The sequence below is a fragment of the Equus quagga genome, chromosome 2 (assembly GCF_021613505.1).
Source record: "Equus quagga isolate Etosha38 chromosome 2, UCLA_HA_Equagga_1.0, whole genome shotgun sequence".
In the NCBI taxonomy this organism is placed as follows: Eukaryota; Metazoa; Chordata; class Mammalia; order Perissodactyla; family Equidae; genus Equus; species Equus quagga.
The window spans coordinates 71,746,011-71,767,175 of NC_060268.1; the positions used below are offsets into that span (position 1 = coordinate 71,746,011).

Sequence of the window (21,165 nt, forward strand, 5' to 3'; positions counted from 1 at the left end):
GGTTAAATTACCACTAAATTACATATATTCTTTGAGACATGTAATTTTACTTAATGAGAAACCTTTTCATTGACATCTGATGTTCGTTCTCTAATAGGGACCAACACTTGTACAGCAGTGACCCATTATATGTTCCAGATGACAGAGTTTTTGTTACTGAGATGCAGGTTATTCGGGAAACTCTATGGTAAGACCTATACACATAATTAATCTTCTAGAAGACTTTACTAATGAGAAGCAGAATTTTGGTTTTTTAAAGAAAAGTGTTCAGGGGTTTTTCACATGCAAGCTAGAAACGGTCCAGTAGGTATGAAACAATACAGTTCCCAGTGGGCACCTAAATTTGGATTAGGGGGCCTAAGAGCCCAGATTTCAGATGCAACCATGGAGATGTGACATTTTGATTTGTTTACTTCTTTTCCATCTTAAATAACTAAGTATATTATTTAATTAGATTAGACCATCATTTTTTTAATATTTGAGTTCAAAGCAAGCTTCCTGGCTTGCTGCTTCCCGCTTATAATAGACAGCATATCAATGAGAGTTAGCTTCTGCCCCGTACCTGGAAACCAGAAATCTAAGAATTTAGATTGTGTTCACACAAAAATGAAAATGAGAAATGCAGCATATAGTGCTGTTACTGCTGAGATTTCCAGATTCTGATCCACATCATATGTGATGGTCCAATGCTTGGACATACTGTTTTGGACTTCTCTCCAAGATGATATGCAAATATCTTGTCTTAAGGTAATCAGATAAAAAGATTCATGTCTTCTATTTTCTAGTTATCTGACCTCTTCGCCGCCCCTCCCCCCCCCCGATTCTGAATCTGGCATTAAAATTTCTTAGGCATTACTGTAGTGAATATTTTTCTAGACTTAAAGTACATTCATCTTTTTTATTTCATTTCAGGTTACTTTCAGGAGTAAAAAAGCTCTTTATATTTCAGTTGATAGATGGGAAGGTAACTGTGAGAAACAATATTATAGTAACTCATTTGACACATGTAAGTTATTTGTATTTATTGTAGTTAAAATTAAATAAGAGGGTTTATTTTATAAATATGATGGTGGTTATATAACTTTACACCCATTTTGCAATATTAAAATTACTAAATATATTTAAAATCCAAAAGGCAAAATTAAGTTGTCCGTCTTTACAATGCTTAGAGAATTCTTTAATATTGTTTGTGATGTTCATATTTAGTTTTGACTTGATTTGTGTTTTTTGCTTTTTATTTCTGTCATTCTGTATTGGGAAAGCTGTATACTGTAATGTGGTTGCCTATAGTACATTTACCTTATATGTGTTTTTAAAAAGTATAAGCCACATTTCTGTGTTCTGTAGAAAGTAATGCTTACACTATTTCCTTTGAATATAAAACTAAATATTTGTTTTATTACTTTGTTTTCTGCTAAGCATACTGTTTAAAACAGTCACAAAAGAAATATTTTACAGTGAGGGGGATATGAATTGGATTGTGTCCAGGAGACTGACTGAAGTAACTGTCGTTTGTTTCTATTGTAGAGCTGTTTACGATCAGTGCTGGAACAAATAGCAGCATATGGCCAGGTTGTGTTTCGACTCCAGGAGTTCATTGATGAAGTCATGGGGCACAGCTCTGAAAGCATGTTACCTGGAAATGGTTCCATTCCTAAGAAGTCAACTGAACCGCCCTTTAGGACGTACCAGGCTTTCATGTGGGCCCTGTACAAATACTTCATTAGTTTTAAAGAGGAACTTACGGAAATTGAGAAGTGCATCATCAGTAATGGTATTTAAATATTCTTCCCTTTTACTCATAGGATACATAACTCATATTTTGAATGCAGTTTAGGTTATTAATTGATATAATGTTTGAAAATTACATGGCAAATAAGTAATTCTCATGACTACATTCATTTTTTTAAATTATTTTAAATTTGTGTTTTCAAGCCATTCATATCTCTAAAAATCCAAAAAGTACAGAAAGATGTACAGTGAAAATTCTTCCTGCCACACCAGTTCCCCAGCCCAAAGGCAACCAAGTAGTCAGTTTCTTCTGCATCCTTCCAGAGATAAATTAGACATGTACAAGCAATGCGTATTCACATATGCATGCCTAGTAGTCTATTCACTGCTCTCTTCAAATTGTTTTCTAATTTAAATTTTGAGGATTATACCATACATGTATATAAAGAGCCGCCTCATTCTTTTTTACAAGTTGGTGTTTTGTTGTATGGATATATCGTAGACCAGTCTCATTTTGATGGACATTTAGGTTGTTTCTGATCTTTTGCTGTTGCCAACAGAGCTGTGGTGATAACTCTTACGTGCATGTAATTGTACGTGTAGGGTGCAAGTTAACCTATCACGTAAATTCTTAAGAGTGGAGTTGCTAGGTCAAAGAGCATGCAATGACATGTGATTTTGATAAATATTGCCACATTGTTCTCCACAGAGGTGCAGATAAATGACTTTACATCTTGCTAGGATGTAAACAGGTATATGAAGACCTGTTTCCTCACACTCTTGCCCACAGTGTGTTATCAAACTTTGTGGTCTTCACCAATATGACAAATGTAAAATGGTAAGCCAGTGTAGGTTTTTTTCTCCCTTGAATTTTATTTACAACTACTGCAAAAATAGTACAGAAAGGTCCCACGTTCCCATCACCCAGCTTCCCCCAATGGTGATACCTTGCGTAATTATAGTATGTTATCAAAACTAGGAAGCTGACATGGGCACAGTACGTTAACTAGTCTGCAGACCTGACATGGGTTTCACCAGTTTTGCAGGTTTGTGGTTTTTGGAAGGAGGGAATAATATCTTTGTGTATAGTTCTGTGACATTTTATCACATGTGTGGATGCATATAACCACCTCCACGTTCAGGATTCAGAGCTGTGCCATCCTGTTGAAGGAACTGGCTCTTGCCGCCTCTTTTTAATCCCCACCCCCACTAAAACAGTCACCCACTGACTCTGTTTTTTATTTGCCCATGTAGTTTTAATTTGCGTTCTTTTATTATGAGGTTGAGTGTCTTTCTATGTGTTTAAGAATCACTTATATTTCTTTTTTTTGTGAACTGTCAGTTCCTTTATAAATTATTTTTCTGCTGAGTTGTCCCTTCTTTCTTTAGGGACTTCTTTCTTTAGGGAAATTAGTTCCTTGTGATATGGGATTAAAACCTACCACCCTCCAGTTTGCTGTGCCTTTCCGTAAGTGGCTTAGCATTTATATCACATTTTGAGTGCGAGTATTTTTCCTTGCTAATGAGTTTGATTTCTTGATATTTGCAGATACAACAATAACTCTTGCAATAGTGGTAGACAAGTTGTCACCCCGACTCGCTCAGCTCAAGGTTCTGCACAAAGTGTTTAGTACTGGAGTAGCAGAAGTTCCACCTGACACTCGGAATGTTGTTCGGGCATCTCACCTGCTCAACACGCTGTACAAGGCCATTCTTGAATATGACAATGTTGGAGAAGCCTCTGAGCAAACCGTATGTGGGACCCTTGTCTAGTCTAAAATATGTGACTCTGTTCTGCTCAGCCAAAAGAGTGGTGGAAAGCCGGTCATAGCTCTTTGTAAAAGTGATGCTTAAATCATGGTGTATCAGGCAGTTGTTCAGAGTTTTTAAATTAGCTTCTAAATTCGAGACTGCAGGAAACTGGTTTTTCAGCTATGATTTCCAAGATCACAAGAAGGATAAGGTAAGGACAAAGCAAAACGTAAAAGCAAGGTGTGAAAAATACCTGGCTGAGGGGCTGGTAGTGGTTAAGTTCATGTACTCTGCTCCCGTTGCCTGGGGTTCGCTGATTTGGATCCCAGGCACAAACCTGCACACCACTTATCAAGCCATGCTGTGACAGGTGTCTCACATATAAAATAGAGGAATATGGGCACAGATGTTAGCTCAGGGTCAATCTTCCTCAGCGAAAAAGAGGATTGGCAGTGGATGTTAGCTCAGGGCTAATCTTCCTCAAAAAATAAATAAATGAAAGTACCTCGCTGACTTATATAGATATTTGCAATAACCCTTTCTTAAATAAAAATACAAATCTATTATATGAGGTGTCTAGAGTAGTGAAATTTATAGAAACAGAAAGTAGAATGGTAGTTACCAGGGATGGGGTGGCAGGGAGAAAAGAAAAGGGGAGATGTTTAATATGTACAGAGTTTCAGATTTGCAGCATGAAAATGTTCTGGAGGTCTGTTTTCACAGCAATGTGAATACACTTAACACTACTAAGCTGTACACTTAAAAATGGTTTAGATAGTATATTTTATACTATGTATTTTTTTTTTGTTAAGATTATCATCATTTACAACCTTGTGAAATTTCAGTTGTACATTATTGTTAGTCATGTTGTGGGTATACCACTTCACTCTTTGTACCCTCCCCCCACCCTCCCCTTTCCCCTGGTAACCACCAATTAGTTTTCCTTGTCTATATGTTAACTTCCACCTATGAGTGGAGTCATACAGAGTTCGTCTTTCTCTGTCTGGCTTATTTCGCTTAACATAATACCCTCAAGGTCCATCCATGTTGATGTGAATGGGATGATTTTGTCCTTTTTTATGGCTGAGTAGTATTCCATTGTGTATACATACCATATCATCTTAACCAGTCGTCAGGTGCTGAGCACTTGGGTTAGTTCCACATCTTGGCTATTGTAAATAATGCTGCGATGAACATAGGGGTGCATGGGACTCTTGGAATTGCTGATTTCAAGTTCTTTGGATAGATACCCAGTAGTGGGATGGCTGGGTCATGAGGTATTTCTATTTTTAACTTTTTGAGAAATCTCCATACTGTTTTCCATAGTGGCTGCACCAGTTTACGTGCCCACCAACAGTGTATGAGGGTTCCTTTTTCTCCACAACCTCTCCAACATTTGTCACTCTTGGTTTTGGATATTTTTGCCATTCTAACAGGTGTAAGGTGATATCTTAGTGTAGTTTTGATTTGCATTTCCCTGATGATTAGTGATGATGAGCATCTTTTCATGTGTCTATTGGCCATCCATATATCTTCTTTGGAGAAATGTCTGTTCATGTCCACTGCCCATTTTTTGATCAGGTTGTTTGATTTTTTGTTGTTGAGCTATGTGAGTTCTTTATACATTATGGAGATTAACCCTTTGTCAGATAAGTAACTTGTAAATATTTTTTCCCAATTAGTGGGCTGTTTTTTTGTTTCAATCCTGTTTTCCCTTGTGTTGAAGAAGCTCTTTAGTCTGATGAAGTCCCATTTGTTTATTCTTTCTATTGTTTTCCTCATCTGAGGAGTTATGGTGTCCGAAAAGATTCTTTTGAAACTGATGTCAAAGAGTGTACTGCCTGTATTCTCTTCTAGAAGACTTATTGTTTCAGGCCTAATCTGGGTCTTTGATCCATTTTGAGTTTATTTTTGTGAATGGTGAAAAAGAATGGTCAATTTTCATTCTTTTACATGTGGCTGTCCAGTTTTCCCAGCACCATTTGTTGAAGAGACTTTCTTTTCTCCATTGTAGGCCCTCAGCTCCTTTGTCGAAGATTAGCTGTCCATAGATGTGTGGTTTTATTCCTGGGCTTTCAATTCTGTTCCATTGATCTGCGCACCTGTTTTTGTACCAGTACCATGCTGTTTTGATTACTGTAGCCTTGTAGTATGTTTTGAAGTCAGGGATTGTGATGCCTCCGGCTTTGTTCTTCTTCCTCAGGATTGTTTTAGCAATTAGGGGACTTTTGTTGCCCCATATGAATTTTAGGATTCTTTGTTCAATTTCTGTAAAGAATGTCATTGGGATTCTGATTGGGATAGCGCTGAATCTGTAGATTGCTTTAGGTAGAATGGACATTTTAACTATGTTTATTCTTCCAATCCATGTGCATGGAATGTCTTTCCATCTCTTTATGTCATCATCAATTTCTTTCAAGAAAGTCTGGTAGTTTTCATTGTATAGATCTTTCACTTCCTTGGTTAAATTTATCCCAAGGTATTTTATTCTTTTCGTTGCGATTGTGAATGGGATTGAGTTCTTGAGTTCTTTTTCTGTTAGTTCACTGTTAGCGTATAGAAATGCTACTGATTTATGTGTGTTGATTTTATACCCTGCAACTTTGCTGTAGCTGTTGATTGTTTCTAATAGTTTTCCTATGGATTCTTTGGGGTTTTCTATATATAACATCATGTCGTCTGCAAGCAGTGAGAGTTTTACTTCTTCATTGCCTATTTGGATCCCTTTTATTTCTTTTCCCTGCCGAATTGCTCTGGCCAACACCTGCAGTACTATGTTGAATAGGAGTGGTGAAAGTGGGCACCCTTGTCTTGTTCCTGTTCTCAGAGGGATGGCTTTCAGTTTTTGTCCATTGAGTATGATGTTGGCTGTGGGTTTGTCATATATGGCCTTTATTATGTTGAGGTACTTTCCTTCTATACCCATTTTATTGAGGGTTTTTATCATAAATGGATGTTGGATCTTGTCGAATGCTTTCCCTGCATCTATTGAGATGTTCATGTGGTTTTTGTTTCTCATTTTGTTAATGTAGTGAATCACGTTGATTGACTTGCAGGTGTTGAACCATCCCTGTGTCCCTGGTATAAATCCCACTTGATCATGGTGTATAATCTTTTGGATGTATTGCTGTATTCGGTTTGCCAGAATTTTGTTGAGGATTTTGGCATCTATGTTCATCAGTGATATCGGCCTGTAGTTTTCCTGCTTTGTGTTGTCCTTGTCAGGTTTGGGGATCAGAGTGACGTTGGCTTCATAGAATGTGTTAGGGAGTGCTCCATCTTCCTCAATTTTCTGGAATAGTTTGAGAAGGATAGGTGTTAAATCTTCTTTGAATGTTTGCTAGAATTCTCCAGAGAAGCCGTCTGGTCCTGGACTCTTATATTTGGGGAGGTTTTTGATTACTGTTTCTATTTCTTTACTTGTGATTGGTCTATTCAGATTTTCTATTTCTTCCTGATTCAGTTTGGGGAGGTTGTAAGAGTCTAGGAATTTATCCATTTCTTCTAGGTTGTTCAATTTGTTGGCATATAGTTTTTCATAGTATTCTGTTATGATCTCTTGTGTTTCTTTGGTATCCGTTGTGATTTCTCCTCTCTCATTCCTAATTTTATTTATTTGAGACTTCTCTTTTTTTCTTAGTGAGTCTGGCTAAGGGTTTGTCAATTTTGCTAATTTTTTTGAAGAGCCAACTCTTTGTTTCATTGATCCTTTCTACTGTCTTTTTTGTTTCAATATCATTTATTTTTGCTCTAATTTTTATTATTTCCCTCCTTCTACTGACTTTGGGCTTTGTTTGTTCTTCTTTCTCTAATTCTGTTAGGTGTCGTTTGAGGTTGCTTATGTGAGATTTTTCTTATGTATTGAGGTGAGCCTGTATTGCAATGAATTTCCCTCTTAGGACTGCTTTTACTGCGTCCCAAATGAGTTGGTATGGCGTGTTTTCATTTTCATTTGTCTCCGGATAATATTTGATTTCTTCTTTAATTTCTTCAATAATCCATTGTTTGTTCAGTAGCATGTTGTTTAGTCTCCACATTTTTTCCGCTTTCCCAGCTTTATTCTTGTAGTTGATTTCTAGTTTCAGAGCATTATGATCAGAAAAGATGCTTGATATTATTTCAACCCTCTTGGATTTATTGATGCTTGCTTTGTTTCCCAAGATATGGTCTGTCCTTGAGAATGTTCTGTGTGCACTTGAGAAAAGTGTTCTATATATATCTATTAAGTCCATCTGGTCTAGTTTTTCATTTAATTCTATAATTTCCTTGTTGATTTTCCGTCTGGATGATCTATCCATTGGTGTTAATGGGGTGTTGAGGTCCCTTACTATTATTGTATTGTTGTTAATGTCTCCTTTTAGTTCTGTTAAGAGTTGCTTTACAAATTTTGGTGCTCCTGTGTTGGGTGTGTATATATTTATAAGTGTTATGTCGTCTTGGTGGAGTGTCTCTTTGATCATTATATACTGTCCCCCTTTGTCTTTCTTTATCTGTTTTGCTTTGAAGTCTACTTTGTCTGATATTAGTATAGCGACACCTGCTTTCTTTTGTTCATTATTTGCTTGGAGTATTGTCTTCCATCCCTTCACTCTGAGTCTGTGTTTGTCTTTGAGGCTAAGTTGTGTTTCCTGGAGGCAGCATATTGGTGGGTCTTGTTCTTTGATCCATCCTGCCACTCTGTGTCTTTTGATTGGAGAGTTCAGTCCATTTACATTTAGAGTGATTGTTGAAATGTGGGGGCCTACCGCTGCCATTTTATCTCTTGTTTTCCGGTTCTCTTGCATTTCCTTTGTTTCTCGTCCCATGATTTTTGGATTACTAATTCAGGTATGTAAATTTCTGTATTGGGTTTCTTCTTCTTTGTAATTTGTGTCTTTATTCTTGTTATTTGTTTAGTGGTTACCAGGTGGTTTGTATAAAACATCTCATAGATGAGATAGTCCATTGTCTGATAGCCTCTTATTTCTTTGAATTAAAATGTTCCATCCCTTTTCTCTTGCCCTTGTAGGTTGTTATTGTCAGATTTTTTTTTCCTCTTCTTTCTTGTGTTGTGAGTTTGTGGTTAAAATGACAGGGTTATATTTATTCTTGGTGTTTCCCTTCCTTTTATCTTTAATGTTTTATTTAACTTTTGCTAACCTGTTCTGATGGAGATCTGCTACTTTCTGTTATTATCCTTCTACTTATCTCCTTTGCTCTTGGTTTTGTAACCCCTTTCGTTTTTTTGATTTTTCAGGTATGAGGGTTTTCCTGAGCATTTCTTGAAGAGGAGGTTTTGTGCCAATGAACTCCCTTAACTTTTGTTTACCCGGGAAAGTTTTTATTTCTCCATCATATTTGAAGGATATTTTCACTGGGTAGAGTATTCTTGGCTGCAGGTTTTTGTCCTTCAGAGTTTTGAATATATCATTCCACTCTCTTCTAGCCTGTAAAGTTTCTGTTGAGAAATCTGCTGATAGCCTTATGGGGGTTCCTTTGTAGGTTATTTTCTTCTGCCTGACTGCCCTTAGTATTTTCTCTTTGTCGTTGACTTTTGCTAGCTTCACTACTATATGCCTTGGGGTTAGTTTTCTTGCATTGATAAAGTTTGGAGATCTCTTGGCTTCTGTTACATGAAGTTCCATCTCTCTCCCCAGGTTTGGGAAGTTCTCAGCCATTATTTCTTTGAACAGGCTTTCTGCCCCCTTCTCCTTCTCTTCTCCCTCTGGTATACCTATAATCCTTATGTTGCATCTCCTAATTGAGTTGGATGATTCTCGGAGAGTTTCTTCATTTCTTTTTAGTCTTAGTTCCCTCTCCTCCTCTGCCTGCAGCATTTCTATATTCCCATCCTCCAAATTGCTAATTCTGTCCTCCATATTATCGGCCCTACTGTTCAGAGAGTCCAGATTTTTCTTAATCTCCTCCACTGTGTTCTTCATTTCCATATTTCTGTTTGGTTATTCTTTATAGTATCAAACTCTTTTGTGACATAGCTCCTGAACTCGTTGAATTGTCTATCTGTATTTTCTTTTAACTCATTCAGTTTTTTAATAATGGCTGTTTTGAAGTCATCGTCATTTAGGTTATATATTTCATTGTCTTTGGGATTGTTTTCTGGGTATTTGTCATTTTCCTTCTGTTCTGGAGATTTAATATATTTTTTTCATACTTCTTGATGGTGTAGATTTGTGCCTCTGCATAGAGAGAGAGTTTAGTTACTGCTTCCACTTGTTTCTACTGGTGTGGCAGGGGAGCAGCTGTTTAGACTGCACTGACCAGGAACCCTATCAGCTGTTGCTAACTGGACCTGGGCCCCTCCTCGTAGTCACAGTGGTCCTGTGGGGTCCCTCTTCAGCTGTGGGGGCAGTCGCAAGGGGGCTTCATACTGCTGGTGCCTACTGTTGCAGAGCACCTAGACGTGCTCCCTCCTTAGGGTCTGAAGCGGTGTTATGGGCTTTCCCAGCGGCCGGGAGCAGGATCACCTATATTTGCAGCTCTGTCACTGTCGGAGCCCACAAAATCTCACTTGTTATCATATCACTTATAGGTTACAACAGAGCTATGGGTATCTTCTGCAGTCTGTGGTTAGCTCACCTAGCTATGCTACTTTTGCCCCAGGGCCTTCCAGCCTTGTGATTGCCGGGCGGGGCCAGAGTCTGTGAGTCCAGTGGCAGCTGGCTGGCTGCTGCCCTGCCAGGGATTCTCCTCTTTGGGACCCTCCTGGCGTTCTGAATGCTGGGTGGAGCCTCTCCACTAATGGCAAGTAGAGGCTTTCCCTGCTGCCGGAATGGGACCCTGGAGTTTCCCTCTGGGCCGTGGAGGCGGCCGCTAGAACTCCACCTAGCCCCGGTCCTTTCCCAGGAGTTCTCCGGGAGCCTCTTTCCCCATCTGGGGGACAGCCGGAGTCTGTGAGACCGGCTGCAGTGGTGGCTGACGGGCTGCTGCCCCATTGAGGATTGTCCTCTTTGGGAGCCTCCCGGCGTTCTGAATGCTGGGCAGGGCCTCTCTGCTAATGGCGAGTAGAGGCTTTCCCTGCTGCTGGAACGGGACCCTGGAGTTTCCCCCCGGGCCGTGGAGCCAGCCACTGGCACTCCACCCAGCCCCAGTCCTCTCCCAGGAGTTCTCCGGGAGCCCCTTTCCCCATCTGGGGGACAGCCAGAGTCTGTGAGACTGGCGGCAGCTGCTGGCGGGCTGCTGCCCCGTTCAGGATTCTCCTCTTCGGGAGCCTCCCAGTATTCTCAATGCTGGCAGGGGCCTCTCCACTAATGGTGAGTAGAGGCTTTCCCTGACGCCGCCAGTGTGGGACCCTGGAGTTTCCCCCTGGGCTTAGGTGTAATCGAGGGGGCTTAGGTAGGGCTGTAGTCACCTGTTTCCACCGTCGCTCCTCTGGTGTGCGCACCCTCCTGCCCTTGGTGTGTGGCGATGTTATGGGGGAGTCCGCTGGAAGAAAGCCACTCGCAGGTACTAGGCTGTTCGGGGGTCGGGGGTCAGAGAGTTTTCATCTATCTCCACCTCCTCCCAGGGGGATGTCCGTCCACCTTCCGATGTATAGCAGCACGGGTCTCTCAGGCGTCCTGAGATGCTATATGGATATCCTTTGTTAAGCGATGAATGTCCAATTAGTTGTAGATTCGAAGGGGGAGAGACAAAGAAGACTACTCCTATGTATTTTTTTACAATTTAAAAAAATAACAACCTAACTAGAGTCTGTAATCTAGGAAGCTTCAGGTTTGTTTGAGTACCTATTTTAGGTGTGTTTCCTAGTTTGTCGTTGTACCTGTTTCTCACTATTTGGATACTACGCTTTAATATAAAGAAGCTTGATTTCTTTCGCCTGTGCGTTTTTTTTTTCCTGTTGGGAGCTACAGTAGAATGAAATCATTTCCTCATTCTTAATGGACACTTTGCTAGTAGCACTATTTAGATAGGGGTAACTATATGAATTTAGACTGCCCAGGGTAGAGCTGTTGTCCATGGTTAACTTTTACTCTCAAGAAGGTCCTGGTATGGACTACAGACAATGTGGTTAGCTCATATTTAGGTGAATTTTTCATAAGGATTTTATAGCACATGTTTTGGATTTTTAATTTATTACTTTGTTCCAGAAAACTCTAAAGGCATTTCAGAAATGTTCAACCCTCATTTTGTCCAGAGATGAGGGATTTCTGAGAATGAACTTTGCGTGATCTCTTCTCAGGTCTCCCTGCTCTTCTCTCTCTGGGTGGAGACAGTGCGGCCCTACCTGCAGACTGTGGATGAGTGGATTGCACACGGGCATCTGTGCGACTGCGCCAGGGAGTTCATCATCCAGAGGTGAGGGCCAGCGACACACAGCACAGGAGACACACTGAGCACTGGTTTTACCCTTTTTTCTCTCACGGGAAAATTGTTCACTTTGAGTAGTTTCAAGTGATACTGAGGGAGAGCAGTTCAAATGACAGAGGTGTGTTGCTACCATACTCAGGTTCTGTTGCATTTTTATAGAAGATGTCATGTACCAGCCAAAAATAGTCTTTTTCCAAGTTTCTTGTCAGTTTACAGCTCTGCATAGCAAATTATATTTCTGAATGATGGTGTGTTTATGGCTGGCTGGTATGGTAAAAGGTGCACTGCTTCCTATAAAATGAATTTAGATGATATCAAATGACTTCAGCTATTCCCATTATAAATTACCAATAAGATAAGAGATATGAAAATAATACAGAATATGCTTCTAATATATTTGTTTCTCCAAATTATTCTTTTTTCCCTTCTTAGTATACTGTATAGTAAAACAAGGAAAAATCTTAATCCACTTATGATTCCTCTTCAGTTAATTGACTGTTCTGAACAGAATCATAGAAACTGCAACACAGAACTGTTGGCACTCTCTTAACTCAGTTTTAAGTTGTGCAGTCTGTTTAGATAGAGGTTTTTATTGAGAGCAATCCATTTAATTCAAGGATAACTTTAAGTCCTTAGAACTCTGGAAAGGTAACCCTGTTTACTCAGTGCTCATATAAATGAGCTGGCCTGTCTTTAACTAAATCTTGCATCTGTCATTATATCCTGTTTCATCTATCTCACATGAGAACTTTTGTAAAAAGGGGATTCTGACTGCTTTTAGAGAGTGATAAGTGACCATCACTTTGTTCTTAAGAATCTTTGTGGGGAGGGCCTGGCCCCATAGCATGGTGGTTAGGTCTGGGGCACTCTGCTTCAGTAGCACAGGTTTCCAAGTTCTAATCCCGGGCACAGACCCACACCAGTCATCAGCTATGCTGTGGCAGTGGCCCACATACAAAATAGAAGAAAATTGGCACAGATGTTAGCTCAGGCCTAGTCTTCCTCAAGCAAAAAAGAGGAAGATTGGCATCAGATGTTGTCTCTAGGCCAATCTTCCTCAGGGGGGAAAAAAAAAGAATCTATGTGGTAAAAAGATGTGGAAGTCTGGAGGTTACTTTCACAGGAGACGGCAAATGGATAAACTTTTATTCTATCTCCAAAGAGGAGCAAATTAATCATTTTGTTTAATTCCAATTCGAGAAACTTTCTACTTAGTTAAATTTTATGTATGTCATTCAAAGTATTTATCCACTTTTCTGTGTTAAACTGAAGTCAGACAAAACCCCTGCCCATTTTGCCTGAAGATTGCTTCATTTTACTAATAATTGATATTGCTGTATTTTGGAATGCCTGGACAACATGCCTGAGAAAGAACAGATGTACTGTTGTTTTTACGAAAAAAGTTAACGTTTAAAATTCTTTTGCATTTCCATAGAAACAAAAATGTTCCAGTAAATCACAGAGACTTTTGGTATGCAACTTACACACTGTACAGTGTATCGGAAAAGACAGAAAATGAAGAAAAAATGAGTGATAATGCCAGTGCAAGTTCTGGCAGTGACCAAGGGCCCTCCAGCAGGCAGCACACCATGGTGTCCTTCCTTAAACCTGTCCTTAAGCAGATCATAATGGCGGGCAAGTCGATGCAGCTGCTGAAGAACCTACAGTGTGTGGAGAGCACCACATGCCAGGCCACAGCCAGAGGTAGTGGGTCCCTTCCTCATGTGTCTCTCTCAGCATTGGGGCTACTACTCTCTCTTCACTCTTGTCATCCTGAGATGCATCATTATTTTGTAGTTTGAAAATTATCAAAAGCTTTTATTTTCATGGAAATTATCACCATGATCAAATCAGTAGATCATGCTACTCCTGATTGAAAAAAGATTGTCCTCATTGGAAACTTTCATCACTATGTTTGAAAGGCAGTGAGAGTAAGTTCCACATGCATTTTCCTTACTCTTGATTCCTTAGGACCAGTCCTTTAAAAAATAATTCTCTGGCATTTCTTAGTGCAGTACAGCATTTAACTCTTGAGGACCATGAACCCTGGGAGACAGGAATTTGTTGATGAGCAATTCAGACTTGACCGTAGATTTTGAGAAAATCTTGATATAATTTCTGATCTTTTTGTTGCAATTTAAGCAATATGCTTAAAGTTTTATCAACTGACTAAAAAGACTTTAGAGGTATAAATGTGACTTTAGTTATTTTGTTTGTAAATCTCCCTAATGTCATATTAATTATTTTGTATTATTGTATCTACTTTAAATAATATTTTCAGTTTGAGGAATATTTCTTTTTTTTTTTTAAGGTTTATTTTTCTTTTTTCTCCCCAAAGCTCCCCAGTACATAGTTGCATATTTTAGTTGTGGGTCCCTGCAGTGGTGGCATGTGGGATGCCGCCTCAGCATGGCCCAATGAGTGGTGCCTTGTCCACGCCCAGGATCTGAACCTGCAAAACCCTGGGCCGCTGAAGCAGAGCGCACCAACTTAACCACTCGGCCACGGGGCCGGCCCCTGGAATATTTCTTTTTTGACTGAGTAATAAAATTTAATGAGCTTTCCAGGGTCTCTATCGGAAGTGTTTTTTTCCGGTGAAATTATGACTCCTGTTAGTGTGATCATAGTGCTGTTCAGTATGGTGGTAACTTAACTTTCAAGCATCCTGCTTAGGATATTACTCTATTCAGCAAAAAATTAACTTATGCTTTGAGTGTTTAACCATAAACTTTGCACTTGTCTAACAGAGGATGTAAAATGTTTAGCTGTGCTATACTGTAAAGGTAATGAAACAGGGATAGACACTCGTAGGCCAAAGGAAAAAAAACAGGCTATATTAAGATACAATTACTTAATATCATTTAATGTTATTACTTCACCTTACATATTTCTTTATGTTCCAGATGCAGAAAGAAAAAGCTTGTATACCCTCTTTCTGGAATCTGTACAGTCACGTCTTCGACATGGGGAAGAACCCACTGCACAAGTCCTCACTGAGCAGCAGGAGACCAAAGGGAACCTAATTAAGATTCAGTCCATTGCTGAAAGGCATCTGGAACTGGATGACGTTCATGATCCACTGCTGGCAATTAACTTTGCAAGGTGATAGATTTTCAATGACTGAAATGGCGGAATCTGTTCAATGTTCAGGAACTATTTATTTCTGCCAAGTAGGGCTTTCCAGTCTTAAAAATAAAAACCTTTGTAGCCTATCCTTCTTGATGAATGGAATACAAGAAGATATTATGTTCACTTATTTCAGATGTATAATTTGTCCTCCTTGTTGTTTATGAAAGTCCACAGACTATCATATGCCCTAGGCCCATGGGAAATGCTTTCACTGGTACAGAAGATGCTCATGAAAATCTAGGTCATAGGTGGGCCTCAGACACACACATTGAGTCAGACCCTTCTTCTGCTTAAAATATGTCTTGACCCTTATGTGCTTTTAGCCCCATAAAATAAGTCATTAGTACCTACACAAAGCCCCATTGCCTTTGGCCATCATTCACTCTCTGTGGCCCTAATGGCTAGAAAGACCTACTCAGTACTTAACACTAAAGCAGAAGTGACTGAACAACTGGTTCACTGAAAGGACAGTTTTGGGGGAATATAGTTTCTGTAATAGTTGGTAATTTTAAGACTAAAGGTAAAAAATGGGACTCTGGAGTTTTGATTTAAGAGAATTCTGTTGAAAGCAGCTCATAAAAAATAGACTCACATTTTTATCTTAAAGGTTGTATTTAGAACAGAGTGACTTTCACGAGAAGTTTGCTGGTGGAGACATATGTGTGGATAGATCATCAGAATCTGTGACGTGCCAGACATTTGAGTTAACGCTGAGATCTTGCCTCTATCCTCATATTGACAAGCAGTATCTAGATTGCTGTGGAAACCTCATGCAAACTCTAAAAAAAGATTACAGGTATAAGGGAGTCGTTTAGCTTTGGAAGTAATCAGTAGTTTATTATACTTTAAGAACTGTTGGAATTATTTTAAAACCTGTATTTCAAGTTAATTTTTATTATAGTAGGAAATGGGTACTCAATAAACAGTTTTCTTTTGAGAGAATCAATTAACCATCAGTGTTTTCCTAACTATGTTGTGGAATTTATTTCTGAGACTCTGTCCCAAAAGAAATAAAGAAAAAGCTTATTGCACAAAAATGCCCATCATAGAGTTTGCTATCACAAGGGAAAACATGAAATTACTTAGTAATGAATGACTGTTTCTTTAAATTATTGCATATCCATATTAAAATATGGCATATCAAGGGGCTGGCCCCGTGGCCGAGTGGTTAAGTTCGCGCGCTCCGCTGCAGGCGGCCCAGTGTTTCGTTGGTTCGAGTCCTGGGCGCGGACATGGCACTGCTCATCAAACCACGCTGAGGCAGCGTCCCACATGCCACAACTAGAAGGACCCACAACGAAGAATAAAAATTAGAATAAAATCTTAAAAAAAAAAAAAAAAAAATATGGCATATCAATATCATGTATGAACTTTATAAAGTTCATAAAAATTATGTTTACACAGAGTTTTAAATAATGTAAAATGTTCTTAAAGCTTAAAAGGCAAGATATATAATATGATAGGAACTATGTTTTTTTAAATGCATAGAAAACAAGACTGGAAATAAATAGCCCAAATATTAACGATGGAAATTCACTATGAATGGTAGGATTTGGATTAACTTTTTTTCGTTACACTTTTGTGACTTTGCCCAATTTTCTACAATGTTATGAAAAAATCATTTATTTCTTTCTGATAATTAAACATTTTTATTATTAAAAATGTCTTTAAGAGGTGTTAGTATTTCTTATTTTAGTAAACGTAGAATGTAAACCAGTTTTCTCTAAAAATAGTAGCATACAATACTTGGTACTGATCCAGAATCCTGTCTGATGAGCTTAAGATCTTTCTGTCACTTATTTTCTCTCTATTCAGGTTGGTCGAGTACTTGCAGGCCATGAGAAATTTTTTCTTAATGGAAGGTGGAGATACCATGTATGACTTCTACACATCAATTTTTGATAAAATAAGAGAAAAGGAAACCTGGCAGAATGTGTCATTTCTTAATGTACAGCTCCAAGAAGCAGTAGGACAACGTTATCCTGAAGACAGTTCACGGTAAAATACGGGAGCAAACTTTTATTTTAAAATATTATGAAATAATCCATGTATCACAACTCTTCTATAAATTTTTATATATATTACCTTATTTAATCTTCACACTAACCTATGAAGTTTACTAATGTTATTTTACAAATTAGAAAACTGAGACAGCAGGTAGCTAAATGACTTGCCCACTAAGCAAAAGGAGACAATGAGATGGGACCATGCAGCCTTTCAGAATCTGATGGCTTCCCTCACGTGACTAGAGTCAGTGCTGGCCTTTGGCTGTGGCATGTCTCGGTTCCATGTGCCTTGCCCTCCAGCCAGCTGCACAGACTCCTTACACAGTAGTCTCGGTCAGCACTCTAAGACAGTGAGAGCAGAACCCTCAGGGCCTGCTGAAACTTGAGCTCCAGGCCTCACAGACCCTCACTTCCACCACATGCAGTTGGTGAAACCGAGCGACATGCCAGCCCAGTCAGGGGTGGGAAATAGATTCTGCCACTTAATGGGTGAAGTTGCATGTTCTAAAACTGTTATATAGGTTTCCCCTGTTGTCCAAAAGTAGAACTTTCCTATGAAAGCTTTCTTAAGCCAAAATGGTGTAAAGCGATAAAGCAATTACCATTAATTTATATGGGAAAAAATTTTGAGTGTTCCCAGACCCGAAAAATAACCTACCAAAATAAATTGAGGTAAAGCACAGATGCTCACAGACACAGTGCAGAGCTCTGGCGCCTTGATCCTGAGTGTAGTTCCCAGGGAAGGAGCTTGGCGACTCTGGCCTTGCTCCTGGTGGGCACTGCCTCTGTAACGACTCACTGCAAAGCAAGTGCTGGGGCCGCCCCGTAGCTGAGTGGTTAAGTTCACGTGCTCCGCTGCAGCGGCCCAGGGTTTCACGGGGTCGGATCCTGGGCACAGACATGGCACTGCTCATCAGGCCATGCTGAGGCGACATCCCATATAGCACAACCAGAGGCACTCACAACTAGGATATGCAACTGTGTACCTGGGGGCTTTGGGAAGAAGAAGAAAAAAGAAAAAAAGAAAGATCTGCAACAGACTTTAGCTCAGGTGCTAATCTTTAAAAAAAAAAAAAAGTGCTAAACGCTGTTTTTGCTTTTTGCCTTTTTTCATAAAAGCGAACATCCTTGTCAGATTTCTTTCAGTTAGCAAAAACAGGTACAAATATAGGTTTTTTGTAAAAGCTAGCTTTTGGATCATGGAGGAAACCTGTATAGGCTTATCCCTGACGTGGAGCTAACCTGCCCTTTGCTGGTGTCAGTCTGCCTGCTGAGCGACTGGCCAGGGCTGGGGGTTGGTACCGGCACGTCTCTGTGGAGCAGAGGCTCATCTTCCACAGTGTTTGGCCATCCTCTTTCCTGTTCTATGTCTCTGCTTGGCTTCCTTTCTTGGCTCCCTCAGTGGTCCTGCAAAAGTCATCATGATAATGGTTAACATTCATTACATGCCAGGTAAGGCATTCTCTTCCCACAGCCACACCAGGTTACCAACTTTCTACTACTTAGTAGATTATTCCTTTTATTTCTATGTCATTCTTTTATTACCTTTAATTCTTCCATAAAAGCAGAATTTTCATCAATTATGTGGTTAGTAAAAGCAGGGTAACTGCTGGATTCTTTTCATAATAAGAAATTGGTGCCCAGCAACCCCCAGAGGGAGCTAGGGAAGGTTATGTTTTTCATTATCAGCAGAAACTCTTGAATCTTGTTAGATTTAATATGTTTCAATCTATTACAGTTATCCTTTTTTTTGTTGCTCAGACTGTCCCATCTTTACCTAGAGGGAAGCCCTTCACTTGACCGTGGTAATCTCAGAGAGTATCCTTTCAAGAGTGGATGTCCAGGCTCATCCTGTGCACTTCCTGCCCCCAACATGTGTGCCTCTCCCACGAGCGCTTGTCCTGTCTCTTTGGTGGCTTAAAAAGCCATCTGTCTCGGTGCCGGAGTATTCCTCTGTACTGGATTGTCCCTGCTTCTGGGCTCTCTCAGTGGATGGAGCTAGGAAATAAGTAGAAAGAGAAAAATGTTCATGTAGATATTTCCAACTTATATTAAAGATTACAGCATTTCACTTCTTTGATTTTCCTTTGTATCTCTTCCTATGAGTGCTAACACATTAACATGCTTTTTGGTTTTATTCTACAATAAGTAGTAGTAATTTCAAAGTAACAATAACAGCAACAAGGCCACTAAGAATTTAAAACATGCTTGTGATTATTTTCTCTTCCTATACTTTGAAGTCATCAGAATCCTGTGTTTCAAGGTCACTTGGAGTAATTCTTTGTGTGATTATGCCACCACCTTGACATAGGGTCAAGTTCATTTGTTTTAGTTTCTTTTCTGCTTTTAGAAATTGCTTTTTTTCTTTTCTTGATTGAATTTTCTTTCTTGTTTACTAAAACAGCATATTTTTCTTAAGTTAAAATCACTGGTACAAAGGTACTTTTAGGGAGATATGCCTTCTATTCCTGTTCCTGCCCATTTTCTCCCTTCCCTGTTGCTAACCATTTTTATTAGATTTGTTTTATCTTTCTAGTGTTTATTTTTTGGACCCAAAAACATATGTTTGTGTATTCCTTTTCCTCCTCACATTACATAAAGGTAGCGTGTAGTACATACTCTCTGACACCTGGTTTATTTTTCTTACATAACTAAAATATATCCCGACCTACTCCATTTGCAGGCTAGAGAGCTTGTGCTCATTCCTTTACAGCTGACGGGCTTTCCACTGTGTTCTTTCAACCAGTTGTCCTATGGGTAGACATGTGGGTTTCTATTCTTTTGCTGTGCATGTATGCAATGGCTAGTCTTGTACATTTCACTTCATACTTTTGCCCATATAAATTTGCAGTATATTCCTAGAATAGGATTGCCAGGTGAAAGGGTAAAAACATGTGTAATTCTGCTAGCTGTTACCAAATTTCTCTTCATAAAGGTTGTATCTTTTCTAATTCCTACCAACAATATGTAGAGTGGCTTTCTCTACAGCCTCACCAACAGAATATGTTGTCAGACTTTTGGATTTTAGCCAGTCTAATGGTGAGAAATGGTATCTCAGTGTAGTTTAATTTACATTTTTCTAATTATGAATGAGTTTAGTCATCTTTAGATATGTTTATTTTTGCATTTCTGTCAGCATCGCGTTATTGGTCTTCAGCGCCTGCATTTTTAGAAACTCTTTATATAGGTTTTCCAATTTGACATTTGTCTTTTTATTCTGCTTATGATAAAACAATTTTTTGTTTTTGTTTTGTCATGCAGACGTTTCTTAGTTTTTTTTTATTTTTTGTTTGTTTCTTAGTTTTATAATGTATCAGTCTTTTATTGGTTCTGGATTTTAAATCATAGTTAAAGTTTTACTCTCTCCCATGTTCTAAAGAAATTTACTCATCTTTTCTTCTAATGCTTGAATGGATTTTTTTACATTTAGATATTGATCCACTTGGAATTTATCCTGCTAAAAAACATGAGAAATAGATCCAGTTTTATCTTTTTCCAAATGACTAGTTGGTTCCTATCATTTATTTCTTTTAAAAAAAAAATCTGTCTTTCCCCTATTTGAGATGCCCCTTTATCATTAAATTTTCATATGTACTTGAGTCTCTTTGTAGATTTTTCCATCTTATTTCATTGTTCTGTCTGTTTATTCATGTGCTAGTAGCATTCTATTTTAATAATAAGGTTTACTGGCCATTCTTTCTTATTTATTTTTCCAAATGTACATTATCATCAACTTGTCAAGCTCCACCAAAACAAAAATCTTGATGGTATTTTCATTGAGATTGCGGTCCATTCATAAATTAACCCAGGACAAATGAGCCACCCCTGGGGACCCCTGCTGCCATGGCTTCCATGTGTTCTAGGTGCCTGTCTGTGCCCTCAGGCTCACTGAGTCCGGGCCCACGAGTCTCCTTGGTTCCAGCATCAATGCCAGCACTGCTTTCCTGCCCTTCCCAGTTTCCCCCGCCTTACACCGCTCCCATGTCCCTGTTGCTCTTTCTGAAGCCTCCCTGCAGGCCCTTTGCCCTCCACCTGCCCTTGGTGTAGCTTCTCACTCTCCTGCCTCAGCACTCCTGCCTGGGGCACTTATATTCCATGTTGATGGCTTCAGCGACCATTAATGACCTGCAGATCAGTACCTTTAGCCCAGGTGTCTACACAGTCAGCACCTCATGACTGTACTCGAATGTCATGTATCCAGAACTGAGCTCATTATTGTCTCATCCCAAACCACCCTTTG

The 21,165-nt window shown here is 39.3% G+C and overlaps 1 protein-coding gene across 1 annotated transcript in view; it reads left to right on the forward strand.

Annotated features, from left to right (window-relative positions):
- Positions 1-21,165, forward strand: part of LOC124235157 (gamma-tubulin complex component 5-like) — a 44,945-nt gene that overhangs the window by 15,106 nt on the left and 8,674 nt on the right. The window contains exons 3-11 of the mRNA XM_046652766.1: positions 98-187; positions 913-1,006; positions 1,528-1,774; positions 3,281-3,483; positions 11,663-11,778; positions 13,226-13,494; positions 14,694-14,892; positions 15,527-15,715; positions 16,735-16,917. Of these exons, the coding sequence (XP_046508722.1) occupies positions 98-187; positions 913-1,006; positions 1,528-1,774; positions 3,281-3,483; positions 11,663-11,778; positions 13,226-13,494; positions 14,694-14,892; positions 15,527-15,715; positions 16,735-16,917 (1,590 nt within the window). The remainder of the gene's footprint in view (positions 1-97; positions 188-912; positions 1,007-1,527; positions 1,775-3,280; positions 3,484-11,662; positions 11,779-13,225; positions 13,495-14,693; positions 14,893-15,526; positions 15,716-16,734; positions 16,918-21,165) is intronic.